The sequence below is a fragment of the Ursus americanus genome, chromosome 1, assembly GCF_024610735.1.
Source record: "Ursus americanus isolate L20-20 chromosome 1, mUrsAme1.1.p, whole genome shotgun sequence".
NCBI classification, from domain to species: Eukaryota; Metazoa; Chordata; class Mammalia; order Carnivora; family Ursidae; genus Ursus; species Ursus americanus.
This window is the reverse complement of record NC_142127.1, coordinates 51,385,313-51,410,705: the sequence shown is the minus strand read 5'-3', so window position 1 is coordinate 51,410,705 and position 25,393 is coordinate 51,385,313. Positions and strand designations below refer to the sequence as shown.

General features: G+C 33.6%; 1 protein-coding gene across 1 annotated transcript in view; it reads left to right on the top strand.

Annotated features, from left to right (window-relative positions):
* SP3 (Sp3 transcription factor) overlaps positions 1–23,992 on the top strand; it is a 55,586-nt gene extending 31,594 nt beyond the window's left edge. Inside the window, exons 5-7 of the mRNA XM_087861519.1 lie at positions 13,519–13,711; positions 19,046–19,242; positions 22,243–23,992. Coding sequence (XP_087717645.1) covers positions 13,519–13,711; positions 19,046–19,242; positions 22,243–22,559 — 707 coding nt within the window. The 3' untranslated portion in view covers positions 22,560–23,992. The remainder of the gene's footprint in view (positions 1–13,518; positions 13,712–19,045; positions 19,243–22,242) is intronic.
* The last annotated feature ends 1,401 nt before the right edge of the window (positions 23,993–25,393 follow it).

Below are 25,393 nucleotides of genomic sequence, written 5' to 3'. Positions count from 1 at the left end.
GAAAGCAAAGAAATCTAGTCAGTCTAAAAGCTGTGTCTAGAAAAAAAGGCTGTGGTCTATATGTTGGCACTTGGAAATAGCTAGAATCAAATAGATAAGAACCTTCTAAGTTTTTCAGGGAGTTGTGTAGCCAAAGAAACCACAAGCATGAAAAAAGTGTGAAAAAAAAATTGCAACTGAGATTTAATGTTCTTGGTCCCTGCCCCCTAGCCTTCTATTAGCAGGCTGAGAATTCTGCTTAGCTGAGCAGGCACACTCTGTGTCTACTTTACTTGCGGTGAGGAGGGTTAACGGACAAGGAAAGACATCCTGGAGGGCAGAGCTAAGAAAGAAGCACAGAGAACACCGTACTGAGAAGTTCCTCCCAGTGATGAGGCAGAGCCTACCTGGCCCTCCGTCTGTTCAGCGGGGTTTATGAATTACCATGAACCACTGACTGTTTTATCTTCTTTTCCTCTTCTTCTGAATAGGAGTGTTTTTTAATGGTTATACTTACTTCGTTCTTACCTCATTTTTATAGTTATCCTTACCTCATGAGTATGTTTATATATATCATTGTGTATTTTGTGTGTGGGTGGAGCTAGATAACTTGTTTTAGTAAATGGGTTTCTGTAAAGAGGGGCCACATCTGGACATGATAGAGAGGTTATTTCCATATCATCCATAGATCTGGTCTTTGAGCTTGATGCTGTAACTAGATGGGAGTTTCAGTTTATCTTCTGCAGGGAGGGTACAGGTGTATTCCACTTGTAGGAAGGAGAATAAATTGAATGTTTGACCAGCAAGGGATCTTGGGAGTCAGGATTCTTCATAAATAGTCCAATTCTGTTCTCGGTTTTTTCTGTCCTTTTGAAGTCAGTCGTGGCCATGTGATTTATTATGGCCAGTAAAATGCGAAGGGACGTTTAAAGCAGGATGTGATTTACCACGTTCCCTTTTACACTTCCTTGTCAAGGCAGTCTTGGAAGCATGTATCAAGTAGAGTTTAGGTTTCTGAGGGACTGATAAGCAGATCCCCTTCTGCCAACCTGAATTGGACATGTAAAATTAGTGAGAAATAAATAATTTTTTTGTGTCAAGCCATTGAGATTTTGGGATTGTTTGTTACTATAGCATAACCTTACTAGTCCTGCTTGATGTGTTAGGTTATGATTTTAGTCACAGTAGGTGCTCATTAAATGTTTGAATTGAAGACACTGGAATTTGAGGGCAAAGGAAAATGTACAGATTCTAAAACTGCTGAGATGCAGCTTTTTGGTTTATATTTCTTGTAATAAATAGCCAAGCCCACACAGTGACTAAGTGCCCTCTGACATAGGTGATATGGCAAAGAGATTATGTAGGTAGAAGACAAAGGGAAAATTTGAAAACAATGAAACTTATAATATACAACTAAAAATAACTGTTTAAAGTTATACATACGTGGTATGGTTTCCTATTTCTGATGATAGTGACTCAAATTAAGATTGTTGAAAATACACAGAAAGTGTTTTGAATAATCCTTAGGGGAAAGAATTGGCTTTTTTTTTTTTTCTCAAAGATTTATTTATTTTTAGAGACAGAGCAAGAGAATGAATGTGAGTCGGGGGAGGGTGGGGCGGAGGGAGAGAATCCCCAAGCAGACTCCTTGCTGAGCATGGAGTCCATGGGCTCCGCATGGGGCTCAATCCCATGACCCATGAGATCATGATCTAAGCTGAAACCAACTGAACCACCCAGGTGCCCCAAAACAGGCATTTCTAAAACAGTTGAAGAAAGGGAATCTTTTGTTTAAATGTGTTTTTTTTTTATTTGTTTGTTTTTTAATGAGGGAGCAGGGGAAAACCCCAAACCATTAGTTTTTCTACCCATTTAGTTTATAGTGTCCTTTAAGGACAGTTTGAAAACCCCTAGGCTGGAGCAGGTATAGGCACTGTGGTGTATTTTTTGAGGTTTGGGTTTCTTAGGAGAAGCCTCAGATTCTTCAGGCTTAATTTTTCAAGTATTCATATACAACTTTTAACAATCCTGGCTAATTTCCAAGTTTCAAACTGGCTGAGAAGATAGACGTTAGAAAGGATGAAGGGTATGTGGCTTGGGAGATGGAGAGAGTTGATACCACTAGAGTTGGGAAGAGGCAAAAAAAACAAATACAAAAAAAATAAAAATTGGAATTCTGGACTTACTTTAGTGTAGTGTTTCAGGGCTTGTCTTAATACTATAAATTATTTTTAATAATGAATTGGAGTCATTAAACAAAGATTAAATATTTTCAGGTTCCTGCTAAAGAAAGTAGGTAAGTGTGTAATTAATTTTGGAGAGATTTCCATTCAAAATATGGTAGGTAACCTGTAGTTATCTTGTAAACTACCATCCTAAACAGCTCATGCCCTGAAGGTTTTGAATTTTAGAAGTTTTTGATGTATTTTTAAAGTGGTATACACATAATTAAACATTGAAGTAGTAATAATACTCTTCTAATGCTTAATTTTTTTAAAAAAACGTTTTTATAATTAAAACTTAATGAAAAGAGCCCCAGGGTATTTAAATTTGAGAAAATGAACTTATATTACGCCATATGCCATTGCCATTGTATTTCAAGAAGTTATGGTGATAATGTATAATATCTAAAAAGCATAACTGAAATCTGTGATGGCTTTTTTGTTTGTTTGTTTTGGTTTTTGAGAAGGGGGGGGCAGAGGGAGCAGGAGAGAGAGAATCTTAAGCAGACTCAGGGCTCAATGTCACCATCTTGAGATTATGACCTGAGCTGAAATCAAAAGTCCGACAGGTAACTGACTGATGCCCCTGTAATGGCTTTTCTTTTTTTTTTTTTTAAAGGACTATTTTAAGAGATGATTGCAAACCATGTAATTTGGAAGAGAGTTTTCTTGGAATGTGAAATGAGATTGGATTAGTAATAAAATCAGTGTAGAACTATTTTTTGCATTCTTTTTTTTTTTAAGATTTTATTTATTTGACAGAGTGAGAGAGAGAGCATGCACAAGCAGGGGGAGCAGCAGGTAGAGGGAAGGGAGAAGCAGGCTCCCTGCTGAGCAGAGAGCTTGATGTGGGGCTCTATCCCAGGACCCTGGGATCGTGACCTGAGCCCAAGGCAGATTAACCATCTGAGCCACCCTGGTGTCCCTATTTTTTTGCATTCTTGATGAGTAATGTATATATATATATATATATATATATATATATATATATATGTATATGTGTGTATATGTGTGTGTATATATATATGTATATGTGTATATATATATAAACATGGAGGAAGATACATTTATTGGGTAGGTGGCATGAAAACTGAGAATAGGATTTGCCAGGTAAGGTTAAAAAACCATATATATATATATATATATATATATATATATATATATATATATATATTGTTTGCTGCTTTTGTATGTCTCCCTTTTACTAAACTGAAGAAAAAGATTTTTTTAAAAAAGATTATTTATTTGAGAGAGAGTGGGAGCATGAGTGGAGGAGGAGCAGAGGGGGAGAATCTCAAGCAGGCTCCCTGCTGGGCACAGAGCTCCGTGGCGGGCTTGATGACATGATGACCTGAGCTGAAATCACAAGTTGGATGCTTAACTGATTGAGCCACCTGGATGCCCAGAAAAATATGTTTTTAAAGTGTAATTTTGTCCTCAACTTACTTAGACTAGGAAGGTGTTGGCTTATGCCGGGGATAGGATATTTTTAGAAGATTAGGTGGTAAGGAGGTAAACTTCTATCGGATCCAGTTTATTTTATGGTCACAGTTGGTTTTGAATAAAGAGCAATGTTATATCTCCCAGTTGAATTATTTAATATTATTCATAATATGTGATTTCAGTTTGTTTTTAGTTGTATCCAAAAATTGAATCTACTTTTAGGATGGATATTTTAGTACTATTAAGATCTGAATAGTCAGAGTTGTGACAGCTGCTTGTAACAAATCACTTTCTTGTTGTTTCTTATCAGTCAAGGATTATTGGGAACTATCATCCTTTTTGGTATTTTAACCTGGAGAAGTGGTGGAGAACAACTTTATCTTTTTTTTTTTTTTTTAAACTTCAGAGTAACTTTAAAGTAGTCTTTTCTTATCTGAAGGAGAGAGGAAAACTAGTCTCTAAAACTTATGGGGGGAGCGAGGAGCCTTGGGAAGCAATACTCTCTACAGTAATATATTGATATGTTCCTTCATAGTTATTCTGAACTACTTATCTGTGACGTTGAAGATTTTATCTGTGAGGTTCCTAAAATGAAGTCCTCTATGGTGGGAAGCAACAAGGGAGATTTTTCCAGATTTTTTTTATTATGGTAAAAAGCACATAACATTAAATTTACCATCTTGACATATTTAAGTGTACAGTTGTGTAGTGTTAAATATACTCACACTGTTATGCTACAGATCTATAGAACTTTTCATCTTACAAAACTAAAACTCTGTATCCATTTCCCCCTTCCCACTCCCTAGCCCTACCACCTTTCTACTTTGTTTCTGTGATTTTGACTACTTTAGATACTTCATATTAGAAGAATCCTATAGCACTTGTTATTTTGTGAATGGCTTATTTCACTTAGCATATATGTTCTCAAGGTTCATCCATGTCGTAGCATGTAACAGGATTTCTTTCTTTTTTAAGGCTGCACAATATTGCATTGTATGTATACACAACATTTTCTTTGTCCTCCCTAGATTTTAAGTCACATTAATTTGACTTGATCAAACTACAGTTAAAGTTACATATTCATATGTTGGGAAGCTTACTTAAGCTGCTATTTCCGGGAACTAACCCTGGTAGAGAACTGATTCTTAGCAATACTTGCAGTATGTTTCACATAATTCTTTGTCTTAATGTCCTGGCTCTATCTATTTTCAGTTATGTGCCTTCTAACTACTTCAAACTAACCTTATTTTCTTAGGTAGAAAGTAGGGGAATATATATTAAGAACTTAATGGTGTCTGACAAGTATATCTTAAGTGCTAGTTATTATCATCATCATCATCTGATAGAACACTGTTCCCTTAACAGAGACTTATCTAGTACTTCAGATTAAATAAAGTGAAGGTAATGTTTTACTATTTACAGTGTATTAATTGTAAGTAACATGGCATTTTTCTTATATATTTGTGATGTGGCTATAAAATGAGGTCTTCTATAAGGCATGTTAGAAAATCAGTTATTTCTAATTGTGTTTACATCTGTGTATGTATATCCTGTAAAAGGTTGTATTGTCTAGATTTGCTAGGATGAATAATCCTATTGTATAATCTCCAATTGGGTAGAAAAGCTTTGAAGATAATTTGGAAAACTGCTATAAAAAAACAGAAGGGAGTATTTAAAAAAGGTTAGTTGAGATGAAATTAAGGATTAATTTTAAATGGGGAGAAGGGAGCAGTGATAGAATAGCAATCCAGATCTGGGGAGATAGGGTTTGTGGGAAAGAGACTGCTCATGTACATATATATTGTTTATAATAGGTAAAGGAATAAAATTTGGTTTTATAACTATCCCCTCAAGTGTTAACTTTTGATTAAGCTAGCAAAGTTGTATTTATAAGAATCCGTGTCTGTAGTTGAAAACTATCTCCTTGAAAGAAAAATTGGAAAAAAAAGACTTGGTAGCTCTGACATGTCCTTAGGAATCTGAATAGTTATGAATGTGAAAATCTAATTAAAATAATACATGCGATCTTGTAGGATTATCCTATAATTCTGTTTAGGTGATTTTTTTTTTTTTTATGGCAGGTGAAACTGATTAAAGGGAAAATGTAAAATAAACTTTAGAATCAAATGAAGTAATTTCATCAGGGCTTAAAAAATTGAAGGCAGAGAATATGAAAGCCTTTGATAAGACCAACAAAATCCTAATGATTTGCTATTGATAAAGGAGAATATCTCATTTTATCAACAGTACTGTAATTCCTATTTATTCAGTGTTAGTTATTTAAATTAAATATGCATATTCCAGACTTGATAAACCAGTTAAGAATGTATCTTAAATATTCTATTAGCTCTATTGATAAATAATTAGCCAGTTAGTCTTAGGAGGAAGCATTTAGCATTTTCTGGTAATATTTTTAATAGAAATCTAGGCCTGCCCTGAGTTATTAATGCTTAACTAATATTGATTATACAGATTACCGTTGGTGCCTTCATTAATTCCATGTCAGCTGTGTTTGTGTTACTTTTGCTATGCCTGCTCACTCCCTCACTTTTTATATGCTTTTAGCATGCTGCTGCATATTGCTGTTTATATATACTTGAATTAAATAGATTTATATTTTCTGGTTTTAACTGAATAACCTTCAGAGTGAACAAGTGGCTTTAATATCCATGTAAAGAAACCATGGATTGACTAGAAAGGAAAATGAAAGTTTCACTGAACAACAAGACAATGGCAGAGTAGTCACTTTCTATCTACTATTGATAACATTGAATCTTGTCCTAAATATTTTGTTGTGACATATTACCTAATATTGAGCTATCGTAATTAACAATACAATTAAAATTGTTTATCTTCTATATGTATTTGAGTGTTTCACAATATTTTATAATCAGAGTGTATAATATTTATGGGGTGTTATATTCACAGCTTTACTAATAGTGCCGTACAGTCAGAAAGATTTGGAGACCGCTGGCTGGCTTTATCTTCCTAATACACAAAAGCAGCCAAACTCTTTAAAGTCAGCAGTGCTATTTAGTGGTGGCTATGCGAAGTTAGTTTAACTCTCACCACACTCCTGTACCCCAGGAGATTTTGCTTCTATCACATTCTTTCTCCTTTTTTGGTATTTCTGTACTTAAAGTGTATTAATAACATGTTCAACTGTATCATTCTCTCAATTTCGTGTTTGTCCATAGGCTATACAAGAAAATTAGTCTGTATAACCCTATTGCATGTGTGTGTGTCTGTCGTGTGTATTTCATCATTTAAAGTCCCTGTTTTCTCTCTTTTCCTTCAAGTCTTGCCCAGATACGTAATTTTTTTCATTTCTGTATCCCTTTGTTTTATTAGGGTAGGCCTTGAAAACAACCATAATCATGAGATAGTACTGTCATATATCAGGCCAGATGAAAAGGAAATTTAAACATTTTGAGGTTGAGAGTAAATATAATTTAAAAAAATAGTACTGTTTATAAAGTTCTTAAATGTGTATGCAAATCTGTTTGCATTGCTTAAATTCTTTTTGCATTTAAACTTGTTTTTCCTTACGTACCCAAAGTCATGTTTAAATGAGCATATTCATTTTTTGTATTGCTAGTGTATGTTATACATGTATTGCTACTAGACATGTAAATCTGCCTTTGTTGGCTAGCTTAGGAATTTCAGTGACATTTTTATAATGCTTGCTTTCCCAGCATAACTCTTGGGAAGTGTTGTATATACTTGTTTCCAATTCATCTTCCATTCTTTTGAATCTACTCTCGGCAGGGCTGTGTCCTAACTTCTTTACTGGAGCAGCTTTTGTCAAGGTCACCTGTGATTACCACATTTTTACATCCAAAAGTCATTTCTTAGTCTTCATTTTAGTTGACTTATCAAGCATTGACACTTCTGATTATGTTCTTCTTGAAATGATTGCTTCACTTGCTTTCTGAACACTAGTTTCCTCCTGTCTTCACTGGCTGGTTCTTTTTAATCTCATATTTGTTAACTTTGAAGTGCCCCAGAGTTTCCTCCTATCTGTACTCTATTCCAGGGCACTCTCAGTAACCAACTCTATATGCTGATGATGTCCAAATTTATAACTCAAAACTTTCATATCCAAAAATGGGCCCCTGATTGGCACCCCTCTCCCACAATCTTTTCTACTTCTAGTCTACCCTGTCTAAGTTAATGGCACAGGAAAAAACCCTTAGAATTGTCTTTAACTCCTTTCTTGTTTTCACACGTCACAAAAAACCCTGTTATTAAACCTGTTAGCAATGTCTTTGACTCTACCTACAAAATACTGACCAATCCTTACTATTTCCTCATTAACACCTTAGTTTTAGGCCACGATCATTTTTTGCTTTGGTAATTATATAGTAGTTTCCTAATTTAATTAGTCTCCCTACTTCTGCCTTTGCCTCCCAACAGTCTCTTAAGTGCAATAACTAGAGTGATCTTGAATCTATTTTAATAAAAATGTAATTTAAATTATATCACCCCTCTACTCTTAATCCCTTGGTGGCTTCCCTCACTCTGAATGAAATGTAAAGTCCTTATAGTGGTTACACAATGTGTAACATCATATATAATGTTATCTTCCGCATATTTTTACCTTTGTGATCTTATCACTTACTATACTTTATCCGAAGTCATTTCATTCTAGCCACACAGGCCCCCTTGCTTTTCCCTGAATACACCAAGCATACATCCAACTTTCTTTTCTTTCTGCCCAGAATACTTTCCTCCACCTTACCTGATCCTTTGCCTCTAGGCAGTTTTCTCTGACCACTCTAAAACGCCCAGTACCTCACTCCTTTTACTTCCTGCCTCTCTTTACCATTTTTTCCATACCACTTTATCACCTAGAATACTGTGTATGTACTTATTTGTTCTGTCTTCTTCCAACTAAAAAGGAAACTTGATAAAGGTATGAACTTAATTCTTGTTAACTGTTTTATCCTTAGAACCTACAACAGTGACTGGCACATTGTCACTCACATACTTACTGAGTGAATAACATATTTTAAACTTCAGTTTATGGATTTACTTTTTAGAGCACACTCATCTTAAGGGTTTTGTTTTGTTTTAAATTCCTATATTGGGGGAAGGTGTTAAAATTGATTATATAGGAACTAGAGATGAAGCCACAACAAAAGAAGTTGACTGACATAGCATTCCTAAGTAATCTTCTGTAGATTACTAAAAAAAAAAAAAAAAAAAATTAATTTGGAATAATACTTATATCAAAGTGTAATTGACTAAAAGTATATTGAGTATAAGTATATTGAATATACATTCAGAAAAATGTAAAATCATATGTGTATAATTTGATGAATTTCCATAAAATGAACACCTAGGAAAAATTACCACCCAGATCAAGAGAATAAGATATTACCAACAACTGAGCAATCTCCCTATACCCAGTCATTACCCCTCTTAAAGGTAGGCAGTCACCATTCAGTAGTTTTACCTGTTGTTTTGAGCTTTATATAAATGGAATTTCGAGGGAGAGAGAGAGAGAAAGAAAAAAAGCATGTGCACGTGAGCCTTTTTAAAATTGCGACATCCATTTCTGTTGCATATAGGCGGTTAATTTTCATTGTTTTAACATATTTCATTGTATGAATGAATATATCATGATTTATTTTCCATTCCAATACTAGTGGATATCGGAATTGTTTCATTTTAAGGTGAATTTTTATACTTTTGGTGTCATGTGTATGCATTTCTGTTGTAGTAAAATTGCTTGAGATATAGGGTATATATAGGTTTAGTTTTAGAAGATGCAGTCAAAAGATTTTCCAAAGTTATACCAATTTACACACCCACCAGTAGTGTGGGAAAGTTTCAGTTCCACTACTTTGCCAGCAGTTGGCCTGGTCTGTTTTGAATTTTAACCGTTTGGTGGTATGTAGGATATCATTGTGATATTAATTTTTATTTTCCTGATACCTGATGATAATGGGTACCATTTTGTACTTGTGTGGACCATTTTAATGGATTATTATTTCCCCTTCTTCTGAGCCTTATAAATCATAGATTTCTAAGAATAGGTAGGAACCACATGTAGGACATTAATAGAGCACAGTAAAAAATATTTACCTGTCATCTACACTAAGATATTGAGGAAGATGTAACCTTGACCGCCTAGTACTGGAGACTTATTTTTAAGGTGTCTGTAATTAAATTGGTATGCAGTTAGCAAAGGGGAATTATTTTGGATTTATTGGATTAATTAATTTTATCATTAAGAGTCTAAAATACCCCATATTGTGTATGAGCAAGTGAAGTGATTAAAATTGGTATACCACTTGTTGGGCAACTAATCTATTATTTTTAGTGAGCACTTCGTGGTCCTGTCCCCATGAAATGACTCTTAATCTTATAAAAAAATCTTTATTATTTGCAGATAGAAGGAGCATAGAGAAGTAGAGGGCAGAGTCTTTCCAGGTAGATTATTACCTATATTGGAAATTCCTCCTTAGGGAAGGTTTGTTCATTTAGTTAGATTGTATTTTCTGAGCACCTTGGAGTGAAGCATTCATTATCTAAAGGGATGTAATGAGCCAATAAATATAACTCTGCCATAAGCATATATAAAGGAGATGACATTTTGAACTAGCCTTGAAGAATAAATGGAGGTTAGTTAGATAAAAACGGAAAGAACTAGAAAACAATCTAGGCAAGACACACACGAGAGTGACATTGAGAAAGGGCATATATTTTGAAAATGATGAGAATTTTAGTGTTTTTAATACTGAAGTTGGAAGAGGAGGTTGGGGCCAGATTGAGAACATTCTTGAATACCAAGTTAATGAGTTTGGTCTTTATACTGTAGAAAATAGAGAATTAGTATAAGTGTGTTTATCAGGAAAGTGATGCCATTAGATTTTTATTTAGGAAGAAAATTCTAGAAGCTGTGGAGAAGATGGCAAAAGAGGGAGATGAGAGGATGGGAATGGACTGACAGGAGTCACCTAGAGTTGATAGTTTGAGCAATTAGGTGGCTTGTAATGCTGTAAACTAAGGGGGATGAAAGGAGAAAGTTTGGTAGGTGGATAAGATGTGTTCAATTTATATATTAAGTTTTATGTGCCTGTGTTATATTCAGATGCAGTAAGAAAGAAAACTAAACTGAATATTCGTGTCCATGACACATTGTTTAAACATATTTTGTAGGAGCAGGAATATGCTATAATATGCTCACCCCCTCAGTCAAGTTACGTTTCATTCTTGCCCTCTCATCAGTTGCTTTTTTTGTTACTCTTTATGTCTGTAAATCTTTTCTTCTCTTTAGACTCTTGATATTAGTATTTTGTCCTCCTTTTTACCTGCTGTCTTGCCACAATAATGTAAGATAATCAGCTTTAAAAACATCTGATAAAATTCCTCATTTTATGGCCTTCAAACTTACCCAACTCTGGATATGTGATATCCATATATTTTGTATTTTATTTAACTCATAAAGCTAGTACACTATGCAATATTTGTGCAAGTACTTAAGTATTTTGTCATAGTGATGCAGACAGACACCTGATTATAAAGGAACAGAGGTCAGTACTCATTTATGTTGTGTATTTGGAGGAATTTTATACATAGTCTAATTCTTCATTCTTTCACTGAGGAAAGAGAAACCAATTTTCCCTTAATTTCTAGCCATCAGATTCTCTGGGTATGGAGTCTAGCACAGTTCATGGCACCTAGTAGCTAATTATTTACTGGATGAATGAATGTGCTTGTATCTTTTCTTACCTCCTGTAATAGAGGAAATTGTGGTGGTGCTCCATCAGTTAAACCTGTAAGTGCTGTGTCTCATCCCCTCCTCACATTTTAGGGATTTCAGTCCTGTGTTTTCAACCTATCTGTAATGGATATTTCTCATAAGTATTTAAATATGTTCAGGTTTTTCCTGTCTTTAAAAACAAAACACTCCTCCCCTTAATTCTCCTCTTTGGTCCCCTTAAGCTACTGCCATGTTTTTGTCTCTCAAACCAGACTTCTTGAAAAACTTATCTGTACATATTGTTAAACACTTTTTCACTTCTTGCCCATGTTCTTAGTTTAGTTTCTTCATTTATCTGCAATATTTGATGTCAACTACTTCTTTCTTTCTTGAAATACATTCTTTCCTTTCTTTGATGTAGCACATTTTCCTGGATACTAATTTTCTTTGCAGGTTTCTCCTCTTCTGCCTATTCCTTAAATGTTTATATTCCTCATAGGCTACTTTCTTTTCTAATCCTATTTATAGTTGTGGTGTAATCTCACCTAATTCTTTGGATGGACTCCATCACTGTATATATACTGAGAATTTTTTTTTTTTAAGATTTGTATATTTATTTTAGAGTGTGTGTGCACAAGCGGGGGGAGCAGCAGAGGGAGAGAGGGAAAGAGAATCTCAAGCAGACCCCTGCTGAGCGTGGAGCCTGATGCAGGACTCTGTTTCACAACCCTGAGATCATGACCTGTGCCAAAACCAAGAGTTAGATGCTCAACTGACTGAGCCACCCACCGCCCCTATGCTGGTAATTTCTGTATTGCTATAACTTGCCTCTTTTTTTGAGCTCCAGAGCTGTAGGTCCAGCTTCTTTACTTTTATGTCTCATGAACAGTTCAGACTCCATCGTCTTGTACCTTGAACTCATTAATTGTCCTTCTTTACCTATACTTGGACCTTCTCCAGTATTCCTGTCCTAGTGAATGGTACCACTAATACCCTGTTGCCCAGGCTATACTCCCCTTTCTTCCTACTTTTCTCCTTGATTCTTAGTTGTGGTTATTCTGATCAAATAAACTCGTTTTAAACTGTTTGAGTCATTTTTCTTGATTGTTGGCTATATATTCTAGTTTTCATTAGTTAAAATTCAGGAGTTACTTGGCACATTTGATTTTTAAAGGCTATTTTTGCCCTAATTATTAGTGACTTATACAGATCTAAAACAATAAGTTTCTGTTAAGATTTTTAGTTTACATAAATCAAAAATCTGCAAGAATTTGTTTTTACCAAAGATGGTTATATTCAGTTTTGTTCCAAATCCTGTATTGTTTCTTTAAAAAAGTTTCCTGAGATGAAAAAACCTCTTAGTTTCAGATAGAAAATGATACTGTAACATTATCAGTATAAATAAAAATGATTGGCTCTGCTGAGAAAATGACCTAACTTGCTGCCAGTGTCCGCTCTTCCTTACCATTGCATCCCCATTTTGTATAGAAAATGATACTGTAACATTATCAGTATAAATAAAAATGATTGGCTCTGCTGAGAAAATGACCTAACTTGCTGCCAGTGTCCGCTCTTCCTTACCATTGCATCCCCATTTTGTTACCTAGTCTGGTTTGTAATAAAACTTGAAAATAGAAACTGTCTCATATTTCTGTACCTTCTTCCACAGTGATGTTATGGTCATTATAGGTATTTTAGTAATGTTTGACTTAATTAAAAGCTTAAATTTGTGAGTAACAGATTCAAGTGAATGACCCCTTCTTTTGCATTTACATGGTACCTAGAGATAGGGATGATTAATTGATACCTATGAAAAAGAGCATTAGATTTTGTTCTAATCTGAATCGACTGTTGAATTTATTGACTAGTTGAACAATATATAATTGAAGTTTCAGAATTGATTCAGCTTGCTCAAAAGAATTACTTGTTTTTCTTAATCTTTTAAAAAGCAAGCTCTCATGCTGGCTTTATTTTTTGGCTGAATTCTTTGATATTTAGAATAAAATAGAAATAGTTTTAAAAGATAAGTCACAATAAGGACCAATGGTTATATTCTACAAACATGAGTTTTGACTTTTACATAGTATTCACTTTAAGAGGCTCAGATCTCATGCTTTTTGGGCCAGTGGACTGCTTCTCACCTGTATTTGCTTTTTTCTTTAGATATTAGGATCAAGGAAGAGGAACCTGATCCTGAAGAGTGGCAGCTCAGTGGCGATTCTACATTGAATACCAATGATCTAACACACTTAAGAGTACAGGTGGTAGATGAAGAAGGGGACCAACAACATCAAGAAGGAAAAAGACTTCGGAGGGTAGCTTGCACCTGTCCCAACTGTAAAGAAGGTGGTGGGAGGTATGCACACATGAAACATTCTCTCTCTCTCTCTTTTTTTTTTAAGGTGCTAATATCATCACCCTAATATTTGAAATACTGCATGCTGTATCAATTATGGGAAATTATTCATTACATGATCATTTTGTGTGTATGTCTGTATGAGTGTGGCAGAAAAAGTTAGAGAACAAAATAATATAAGATAGAATTTTCACATCTAAACGCCTTTTTTAAAACTAAAGTTACTTGATTTGCCTTAAAAAAAATATAGCAGATGCCATTTAATAGGCCTATTTGTAAATCAGCAATGAGATTTGCCTAAATACAGATAAAGTTGATTTTTAGCTTGAGAATAGCAGTTATATAAAAATAAGTTCAGAAATAGTTGATAAGCATAAACATTTTCTAAACATTTTCTGTTTTCAACAGAAATGAATAATAAGCCTAATGATGGAATTTTTTTAAAAAGTGGAACTGTAGTATTTCAGTTCAGTGCTTTAAAAAAAATAAAAGTTTAGACAGAATAGCATGACAGGAAAAACTAAAAACAGATCACTGATTATATTAAATGTGGATGGATTAAGCTTAATAATTAAGAACTTAAAACTCAGATCATATTTAAAAAACAAAATCCAGCCTTATGTTGACTATAAGGGACTTCTCAAATAAATTGGCACAGGAATGTTGAAGATAAAGGGATGGAAAAAGATATATCAGGCAAATGTTAACAAGAAAACTTGGATAGCAGTGTTACTATTAGGCAATGAAGGATTAAGGTGAGAATCATCAAATGGATAAAAAGGGGTAAGTTTCCTAATAATAGAAAAATTTCACCATAACTTTGAAATACATAGAGCAGAAACTGAAAGAATGCTATAGAGACAGAGATCAAATCCCCAGTTGTAGCGAAAAGCCTTAACACATCTCTCTCAGAAACAGTTTAAATAGACTAAATATCCTATTAATTCAGTTAATGAACTTGAAGTAGCCTTTCTATCTGCCTTTGAGTTGGCGCTATTAGTTGATTTGCATATTGACCAGTCCATTCGCAGTGATGGTAATAATGACTAATAACTGCTAACGTTGAGAGTTTTAGACAGTCTCATAAGTGAGGCACAGAGAGGTTGAATGACTTTGGGATTTGGACCCAGCATCTTACTCCAGAGCCTAACCACTGTACTGTACTTTACCGCCTCACAAGTGAATTTGCTTCTGCATCTGATCCTTAGGTGTTTGTGTTTACTGGTAATTATTTTAATTGTTTGAAATATTATTTACTCTTTGAAATGTTTTGATCAGTTTAAATAAATAAATGTGGAGTTTTGGTTAGGCAATAACTTTTCTGAAATTTACTCTCATTTTTAGGATAACTTTCAAGATAAATTGTTCATGAAAGTCAAATCTAATTGAGGGTCAGAGTCTGGTCTATGTTTTACTTATTCATTTTCTTGAAAATGAAAATCCTTCAGATCGGTTTTTATTAAACTAAAACATGCTCATAAAAATCAGAAATGCAGAATAATATTAAAAGAATACCAAACTTTTATACCACATCAAGATAACCATTATAACATTTTTGTATATATTCTTCCACACTTTACATATCTTTTGAAGTGAAATCATCTTATTCTTACTGTTTTATGTGTCTGCTCTTATTTTGAAAATTTTTGTGACCATATTTCCAAGTTTATATAGAGTCTACATCAATTTTTTAATGGCTGTTCTGTTACTGTATGGGTGCATAAGAATTTAACATCTTTTTTGTGAGTTTATTATTGTCATTCCAATCCTTACACATATATTTTTGCACATTTGCCTGATTACTTCATCAGTGTAAGGTGGCGGAAATGAAATTGTTGGATCAAAGGGAATTGTCTGCTTTTCTGTCTGTATCAAGTTATACTCCTACCAGTGGTGTATGAAAGTATCTGCTTTCCTACACCCTTGCCAACAGTGGATTTCACTTTTTTTTAATACCTTTTAAAGTCTGACAGATGAAAAATAATTCCTCATTATTGTTTCATTTAGTATTTTTTGTTACATTGTGAGATTCATTTTTTGGTTTGTTATTTCACCATTTTAAAATTTGTGAATTATTTGTCTTGTGAATCTGTTAACAGTTTGTGTGTTTAACTGTCATATATGCAGATATTTTTTCCTAGTTTTAAATTGTCTTTCGTCAGTGGTTTGCATAATGCATTGTGAACACAAGTAAGAGTTCCATCACTTAAAAGTTTGCAAACTTTGTTTTATGCACAAAATTTTTAGTTGGTCAGTCTTTATGAAATAACCTTATAAGGAGACTTTTATTTTTTTCTAGAACTTCTGTGAGTTTTTTTTTTTTAACTTACTTATTCTAAGCAATCACAATTGAAGTTCTTAAGAAAAAACTGTGTTTCTTAGAGCTCATTTGAACAAACTTCACCTAACATGCATGATAGGCACAATTGTATTATTGACAGTTGCTGCATCTAAGTAATAAAAGCATAGCATATAGTAAATCCAGAACATTCCAAAGTGTTCTGCAAAGGTGAAATAAGCAGTACTTTAAAAATTTTAGAATATTGGCCTTTTGTCCTCAGCCATATTCTATATATATATATATTCTATATATATACATATATATGTATAGATTTTTGTATACATGTGTATATATATATGCATGTATAAAGTGGCATCTTTAGAGAACAAAATTGGATTACCTTGAGCAAGGTGTAAAATATATTTTATATTTATAGTATAAAAATATATAAAGTATAATTAAATACTTAAAAATTGTATTCATCTGGGCATTTAACCAATATTTATTAAGCAGAACCAGCTTCAGAAACTTTTTACTCTAGTGGGAGAGACAAATAATTTTAATAGAGTAAAGTAAATTCTGAAGGCATTATTGTCATGTGGGTTTTGTGTGGATTAAACATCTCCCCATATTTAAAAAATTTTCTTCTCTGTCAGCATTTCACTTGGTGTCTCATTTCTCCCATCCCAAGTAAAAGAAAGTACTTGAGGTACTTAACTTTTCCTAATTCCCATACTGAGAATTAGCTTTATTCTGTGTCACTCTGTCTTGGCGTTGTTAAATTATCGAGAACAAGTTTAGGCAGTCAGGAATAGAAACGTAAAACTGTTTGCTTTTTCTGGGTTGTATAATAAGTATTAGTGGTCTGATTATGTAAATCAAGAAGAAAACTTATGGCCAAATCTTTTATTAACTTTCTATTTGTTGAGAAAGTCAGTCCTCTTCCTTCATATCACATACCATAAATCCATATCTAGCATATCTAGATTTTATCTTCAATAAAATTTCCTTTTTAAATAGAAACTTGGACCCGGGTATTAGGCCTTTCCCTTACATGACATATATATGTGTGCATCCCTGCCCCCCCCCTTTTTTTCTTAGATGCCTATTCCATTTTCAAATAGTATTTCTTGTTTTCTTATAATTCAATTGAAAATATCTTTCCCGGGCATTTTGGTTCTTCAAGAACCCAGATTCATTACTGTAATTTGTTAAAATCTTGTGCTTTGTTAGTGCTCTCAAGGTAAATTTTGCTAAGTTAGTAAAATAGCACTTTTGAGTTTTTAAAAGCACATCAATTCACTCGCGTGGTATGCTTAGTATAGAGGCAAGAAGTCATAAGTACAAGAGTGAACTGATTTGGGTTCTCTGTGAAATTGCTATGGTGAACACAATATATAAAATTTGTTTGTACACCAATAATCACAAACATTGCTCTTTTTCTTAGGGCTGTTTAAGAATAAAATAAATTTTAAAAGCTAAATTAAATGGAAATATTGGCTTTGGTTAATACTTTGGCATTACAGGTGAGCCAGAAAAACCTGTTTCACTCAACTCAGCTCTTGGAAAAGAGTTGTAGAAATTGGGGGTGGACTGGAGCAGAAACTAGAATTGTGTTAGATTATGACGTCCTTGCCCTTAAGACAACAGCATGACTCCTCCTTGTCTTTACTTATGCTATTCCTCTGCCTGGAATGCCTTCCCTCCTTTCTATCTAAATCCTACCCACCTCTTCCACGAAGCCTTCTCTTACTACTGGAGCCCACATTGATGTCTCCCTGTTCAGAACACCTATGGCATCTAACAGCCAGCACTGCACCGTTTAGCACTGTTTGTCCTATGGCAATTTCACATGCTACTGAGTGTGAGTACATTAAAATATAAATGTGGGGAAATATGCATTTTTCCAGTAAAATTTGAAAAATGATAGGTATAATATATAAAGGAGGATTTGCAGGCTTATGGAAGGTTTATAGGCTATGCCTAGACTGTGAGATTGGGGGAGGAGGGGAAGTTGGGGGTCTTAAATGTACCTTTTTTTTTTAATCTCAGAGAAACATTGCAAAGTTTATATGATTTTGATAGTGAGTCTAAAATGTCATGTTTTTTATAAACTCATTTATTTTTATTCAGTAACTAGCCTTATTTTTAAGAGGTTGGGTAATAACATTTTCTATAGTGTTTAATACTTACTTGAATATCAGTTCTGGAATCAAAAAAGTTTTCTTCTTGCTTAGGCCGAAATACTTGTGTTCATTCATGTAATAAGTACATATCCCCCAAACTTTATTTTTGGTATCAAATACTAAAATATAACAAACGTCAAATTTTGTACTGTGGAGAACTGTATTTTTATTATATCACTGATGTATAATTTGGGGTATCTTTGCATGGTTAATATGAAGGGAACTTTTAATTGTAAAGATAATTTTGATTGATATTTATTTCATATAGTGCTAAGGGAGCTGAGACAATAGCTTTGTCTAGATTTTTTCCTTTGATTTTTCTTCAAGTCAGTGTATACTCAGGTTGTGGCTATACAAATATATGAATAAATATGCTTAAGTCAGGTTAAAGTCTGCCTAAGGTGCTTTATCTGTTTTTTTAATTGTACCTGTAATTAGTTGTGCAGTCATTTCTTGGTTTTTATTTAATTTTTAGATTAGCTAACATCATGACTTTGAATAGACCAGTTAGTTTCTTATACAGCTAACTTAATGCCTATGCATCAAATTTGTGAATGGTTCTGACAGAATAATAAATAGTTTTATTTATACATTCTTTATGAAATGTCCTTTTAAATTATGTAATTCTTGAGCATATTTACATTTGGACAGCAATCACATTAATTCTGAAGTAAAATTAATATGTAATACTTATATGTTTGAGACATATAAATTTTTATTTAAATTGATTTTAAATGGCCTTGATTTCTGATCTCATGGCGATAATGTCTTCTATTTGAAATTCAACACGGGAATATATGATATAAATGGCAATGTTTATTTGAATATTTTCATATAAGTATATATTATTCTTTGTGTGTTTTTTAGAGGTACCAATCTTGGGAAAAAGAAGCAACACATTTGTCATATACCGGGATGTGGTAAAGTCTATGGGAAGACCTCACATCTGAGAGCTCATCTGCGTTGGCATTCTGGGGAGCGCCCTTTTGTTTGTAACTGGATGTTCTGTGGTAAAAGATTTACTCGAAGTGATGAATTACAGAGGCACAGAAGAACACATACAGGTTACTAACATTTACTTTTAACGGACAAAAGTGAATTATAGGGCTACATACTACCTTGAAGTTTTTGTTGTTGTTGTTTTTTTAAGCATACCTTACTGATCTGGATCTTTTAAAGTATGACCAGTTCCATCCAGTTTTTATCTTCAGCAACACCAATTTAAAAACCGTAATTCCGGGCCCCTGGGTGAGGTGGCTCATTTGTTAAGCATCTGCCTTCCGTTCAGGTCATGATCCCAGAGTCCTGGGATCAAGCCCTGTATTGGGCTCCCTGCTCAGCAGGGAGGCTGCTTCTCCTTCTTGTTCTGCCTTCTCCTTCTTGTTCTTTATTATAAATAAATAAAATCTTTAAAAAAAGAAGAAGAAGAAAGAAAAGAAAAAGAAACAGTAATTCCAAATAAGCCAAATATGGCTTGCCTTGTAAAATAACATTTTATTTTATGCGGACTTTGGTTAGCTTTTTTCCCCCCCTTTTTTAGTTACCTTTTTTGTTTTATTTTAACATTGTTGAATGTCTTAAGCCACATTTATGCTATTCTTGTTTATTATGTTAACATTTTAAAGATTTATTTTATGTATTTTAGAGAGAGAATATGGGGGGGAGGGGCAGAGGGAGACGGGGGAGAGCATCTTAAGCAGACTCCTCACTGAGCACGGAGCCAGACGTGGGCTCAGCGTAGAGCCAGATGCGGGGCGATCTCACGACCTGAAATCATGACCTGAGCCAAAACCAAGAGTTGGCCACATAACTGGCTGCACCACGCAGGCGCCCCCATGTTAACACTTTAAATTAGTTGTCTCCTTTTACTCTTGACCTTTCTTCTTATTCTTCCTCAATACTACAATAAAGAATAATTCCTTTTTTTCTGATGAATTCAAGCATTTCACCTTTTCTCACTTTAATATCTGTGAGGTAAGCAAAAAACTTTGCATTGAGGAATAACCAAGGTGTTATTGATGGAAAGACTCTCTTTGATTTAATTGTTTTTACAAGGTATTGTGTGATTCTATGGAATGAGCCTAGGAATGACCCAAACTAAATCTAACTTAATATATTTTAGAGATAGCTTTCTCCTGCTACCATTTAATGGCCAAGGTGTTCATCAGTCTGTGCTCAACACTGAAGAATTTAAAAATATGTATCTACAGTAGTCACTAGAGGGCTTAGAAGGAAGAAGGGTGGTGAAATGAAAGACAGTGTTGGTTTTGAAGTCTCCTCGATCTGGATTCAAATCCAGGTTCTCTGTTAGATTAGGCAAATAAGCTGTCTCTGACTCTGCTTTCACACCTTCTACGTTGTCTTTAAATATATAAAATAACCTGTGAGGTGTGTAGTAGTATACATATTACATATTCTGCTTGTTTTATTTTTTGTCTCACTTGTTAGGTAGGTAGATGAGCTTATTAAACTGTTTGAACCTACAACAAACAATGTAAGAAAGTAGATAAAGTACGCTCAGAGGGAGAGATCATTGTCGCTTGGGGTAGTAGATAGTAAGGCATTGTTGAGCAGTGGGCTGGGATAGTAGACTTTAAGATGGCCTGATAACAGAATTTTCCTCTGTGGAATTTGATCAGCAGGATATAAAAAGGAATAATGTAAAAGGAAAAAAAGGTCTGATCAAATAAATGTGGGAAACACTTGGTTTGTTTAACCAGCAGTGACCAAGGGTCACTACAAGTACCTTCAAGGCACAAGGTACCTCTTAGGGCCTTTAATTGAACATTAACAAGACTTCATCTCTCAGTGGGGAGATGTAGTATGTGTGGCATTTCCCAGCCTCCTCTTATTGTTGTGCCGTTTTCCGTGGAGCATCTCTCAGGATTAATTCCATGAGAAACTTTGGGACATACTTTCCCAGAAGAATAGAACAGTATGTGAATAGAAAAGGTGAGAGACTATTTGCCATGAGTGAAGATGAGATCTGTATAGTACATTTCTGTTAATAAGTAGGATTGAGCCACATAGAGGTCCTTTTAAGTTCGGCAGTGGAGAATTTAAACTATTTAGTTATCTGCAAGTTACTCTTACATTCCCATACCACTTAGTAAAATGGTGGAATTTTACACTGTGATACATTTTGGTATTTGAAGATTTGTCTGGCATCGATTTATTGGATTGGAGAGGGAATGACCTAAGGTTCATCAGAGCATAGATGAGGCATGAAGTCTGGTGAGGTGCTGCTTGGGGTGGAGGTGTTGGAATGAGATAGGTGAGAATTTTGAACGATATTAATTAAGAAAATACAAGATCTGTTTATTGATTGATTTCTCTCTGGATTCCCTTTAGATTGGCCTTTTGCTTTATCTTCCAGTAATTCTGTTACATAGTAGGTCTTTGACATTAAATAGACTTTCAGTCTGTCTTTTGTATTTAAAAAACGTATTTTATTCATGCTGGGAGATTTAGGCATCAGGATCTTAAGTTTAGTATCATGATATATGAGGCTTGCTCTTGACATTCCAACTAAAATCAAGCCCTCTAGCCATCTCTTTACTCCTGGGATTACTTAGTCTTAATGGACCTCAAGCTTGTGTTTTTGCTTTAATCTAGAAGTACTCTGCATAGTTACTTGAATTCACATTTAAGAGTTGAAGGTTTAGTATCATGGATATGACATGTTAATAATATCTTAAATATAGCTTAAAACTATACTCTTTAAAGAAGTATGTTACAGAGGGTCATTTTTTAGCTGCATGGTATTTTGTAACATGTTTCAAAACAAACTGTTGGCATAGTTGAAATGTTAAAGTCTCATCTTAGTATCAGTCTAGAATGTTTGAAAATCGCTTTTCATTGAAAAGTAAAGATGACCGATTTATTTTGAGGAAAAATAACTCTAGGAGAGAAATTTTGCAAGGGCAGCTCATGAAACTAATACAGTTTTAGTTGAACTCTGCTTCCTGTCCCTCACTGTCAGTTAGGTTGGCTTTCTTTCTCAGCAAATGATCAGTCTATTAATGTTGAGTTTAAAAAATTGAGTAACAATTTTTTTTTAACAGGTGAGAAGAAATTTGTTTGTCCAGAATGTTCAAAACGCTTTATGAGAAGTGACCACCTTGCCAAACATATTAAAACACATCAGAATAAAAAAGGTATTCACTCTAGCAGTACAGTGCTGGCATCTGTGGAAGCTACACGAGATGATACTTTGATTACTGCAGGAGGAACAACACTTATCCTTGCAAATATTCAACAAGGTTCTGTTTCAGGGATAGGAACTGTTAATACTTCCACCACCAGCAATCAAGATATCCTTACCAACACTGAAATACCTTTACAGCTTGTCACAGTTTCTGGAAATGAGACAATGGAGTAAATATTACACAAATACTTATTCATTGTGGTTATTTTTATACAGTAGTGAGAAGAATATTGTTCCTAAGTTCTTAGATATCTTTTTATTGATGTGCAAAAATTTTTGGATTGACAGTAACTTGGTTATACATGACACTGAAATGCCTTACTTTGTATGATATTCCATAGTATATTAAAAATGGTAAAATTGCATGGGTTTTGTAGGTACTTTTGGAATCTAGAAGAAATGAAATTTTACCAAGTTATATAAAGAGAAAATTGAATTTAACAATGCGAATGGTAGTCTAACCAAATGCATCAATCCTGTGTGGTTTAGTGTAAAAATGAGAACATGTTGGTATTTATCTATTGTAAGATAAAAAAAAGTTGGTGGGTGAAAGAAATCATGTTATGATAAAAAAAAATTTTTGTAATTTTCTTGATGACTGGAATTTTTATTATGCATAACTGACAAATCAAGTTTCCAAGCAAATGTTACATAGTGTAGGCTTTACTTAGCTTATCAATTTGTCATTTTGAAGCTAATTATTTTAATTAGGTTAACTATGTACAATATTTTAAGCATTACTCTTGTAAGATTTTGAAAACTACATTTTAACATGGAACTCTAGGGATAGTCACCTTTTAAATCCTGTTGAAAAGCCATGTTTAAGATTTAATTTGCCAAAATAATGTCTTGTTAATATTCTTTCAATAACGAAGTTGGGCAATATAACCAATGTTTAAAAAAAAAGTTTAAAATGTATAGGTCGAGGCATTTGGGTGGTAAGAAAATGTTACAGTGAATTATCCCTTTTCTTGAATATTGGAGGACCAAAAAAATAAGGTGTATTGCGTCTTAGCAGTGATTTTTTTTATCCAATCTTGTTTCCAAAAACCATATGTCTGCCAGGGCCTTAAAAGCCATCATGTAAATTACCAGTAAAGTATAACATATGCAAACATAACAAAATCACTTCCATAGTGACGATACTCCAACCATATGGATATTAGTCATAGAAAACTAGAGGTTTATGATATTTTTTTAAGTCTTTTTTTTTTTTTTTTTTTGTCTAGGTAGTCAGTCTGCACTTAAATATCAACCATTTTCCTTTTTTGCTTCTTCCCTTTAAATTTATATGTATCCAGTACATTTAATTGAGAAATGTATGTTTTTTATTATGCTGTATTTTCTTTTTATTTTTTAATTATTGTTTATATTTTCAATTATTAAAAAAATGTACAAAATAAAGTTTCATTGCTGGTCTTGTAAGAGCTATACAATTTTCCTAAATGTATACCTATAACTGCAGCAGTTCACCTATTTCAAAAATTTGGAATTCTGTTCATTTGTTATTCTTAAGACCACCTCAAATTTAAAGGCTACCTTATTGTACGTTTAAAGTGTATTATAACAGTGTGGTAGTTAATAAAACACTATTTTTTTTCTTTTGAGTTTGTTGTATTCCTATGCATTTAAAATATTTGCAGTGGTATGGGGTAAGAAAAATCCGTGTGGTTTATTTTCTTCATCTTAGCCTTTTGTTCACAGTTTCTTGATTTCAGACGCTGAAATTGTGAGCAGGTATGTTTACTTGGAAGGGTAGAGGCACTAGAAGGTTGCTGATTTTTCACCTGAGAATGAACTAATTATTAAATAAGACTTTTGAAGAAAATCTTTTAACTCTTAAGTCCACATTGATTGATGTTAATTGTAATAATGTTATTTTGCAAACCTTGGTTTTTGCTTCCCTTGTTAAAGCAGTGCAGAATAGTTTGATTTATTAAAAACTTGAATTTACATGAAGATTCTTGAAAACCGTAACATGTTTTGGTAAACCATGGCAAGAGTTATTTGAAAGTTATGTTTCGGGTTTGTGGATGTCTAATGATAAAAGCAGAGTGAGGAAGGAAGAAGTTAACGACTATATTTTAGATATTTTAAAATTAAAAGTCCAGTTACTTTCCATATGTGTACAGTGGGGGTAAAGATTAAGATTTCCGTTGTCTGTTTTCCAGGCCCAGTCTGACACTATCAGTAATATCTTTGAATGCATAGGACAACTGTAGATACACATAAAAACACAGGCAAAGTTTTCCTAAATATGAGACTTAAGCTTGTGATGTGCAATAGGAAGTATTGCTTGAATTATAGAAACTAATGGAATGTACAATTATTTTGAAGTTACAAGGATTAGAATTTGAATCTTTAAACTCCTTCAGATAATTTTTAGAATTTTTTTCATTATTTTGAGGATGTGTGAAGAGGATTATGTGAGAGGGTTGCTCACTTGAGCAAAATACCCATTAAGTCAGGAGATTAAAAATCTTTTTAGAGTGTGATAGTAGAGATGTTTTTAAATAATATTGAAATTTTACAGTAAGTTTATAGAGTGTTTTTGATCCATGAGTTTCCAGGCATATTTTATCAGTTCTTAGATCATGAATACAATGAAGAAAGTAAGTAGTCCTGAAAATTATTTAAATAAGTAAATTTTTGGATCTTAAAGAGTGCCCACTAGGAATATGTCCATGAGCTTTGAATCTTTGCCTCACCAAAAAATCCGTTTTCACCCTCAGCCTAGGTGATTTCAAATATTTCTATTTTTGTATTTAAAAATGCTGAATATATTGATGATATATTGATTTTTTCTAGTTATAGAAGCTTAGTATTGAGTATATTAGTGCAAGTATACTCTTTAATAGGTGTTTCATCAATTGCTTTATTTTCATGAAGGCTAGAGTGCATATCCAGTGTATTTACATGCAGATAATTCCTGTTTATCAGAACATACTCATCTAGTAGGATGTCTGTACTTTGTATACCTTAATTTAAAGAAAATCTCACTTAAGAAA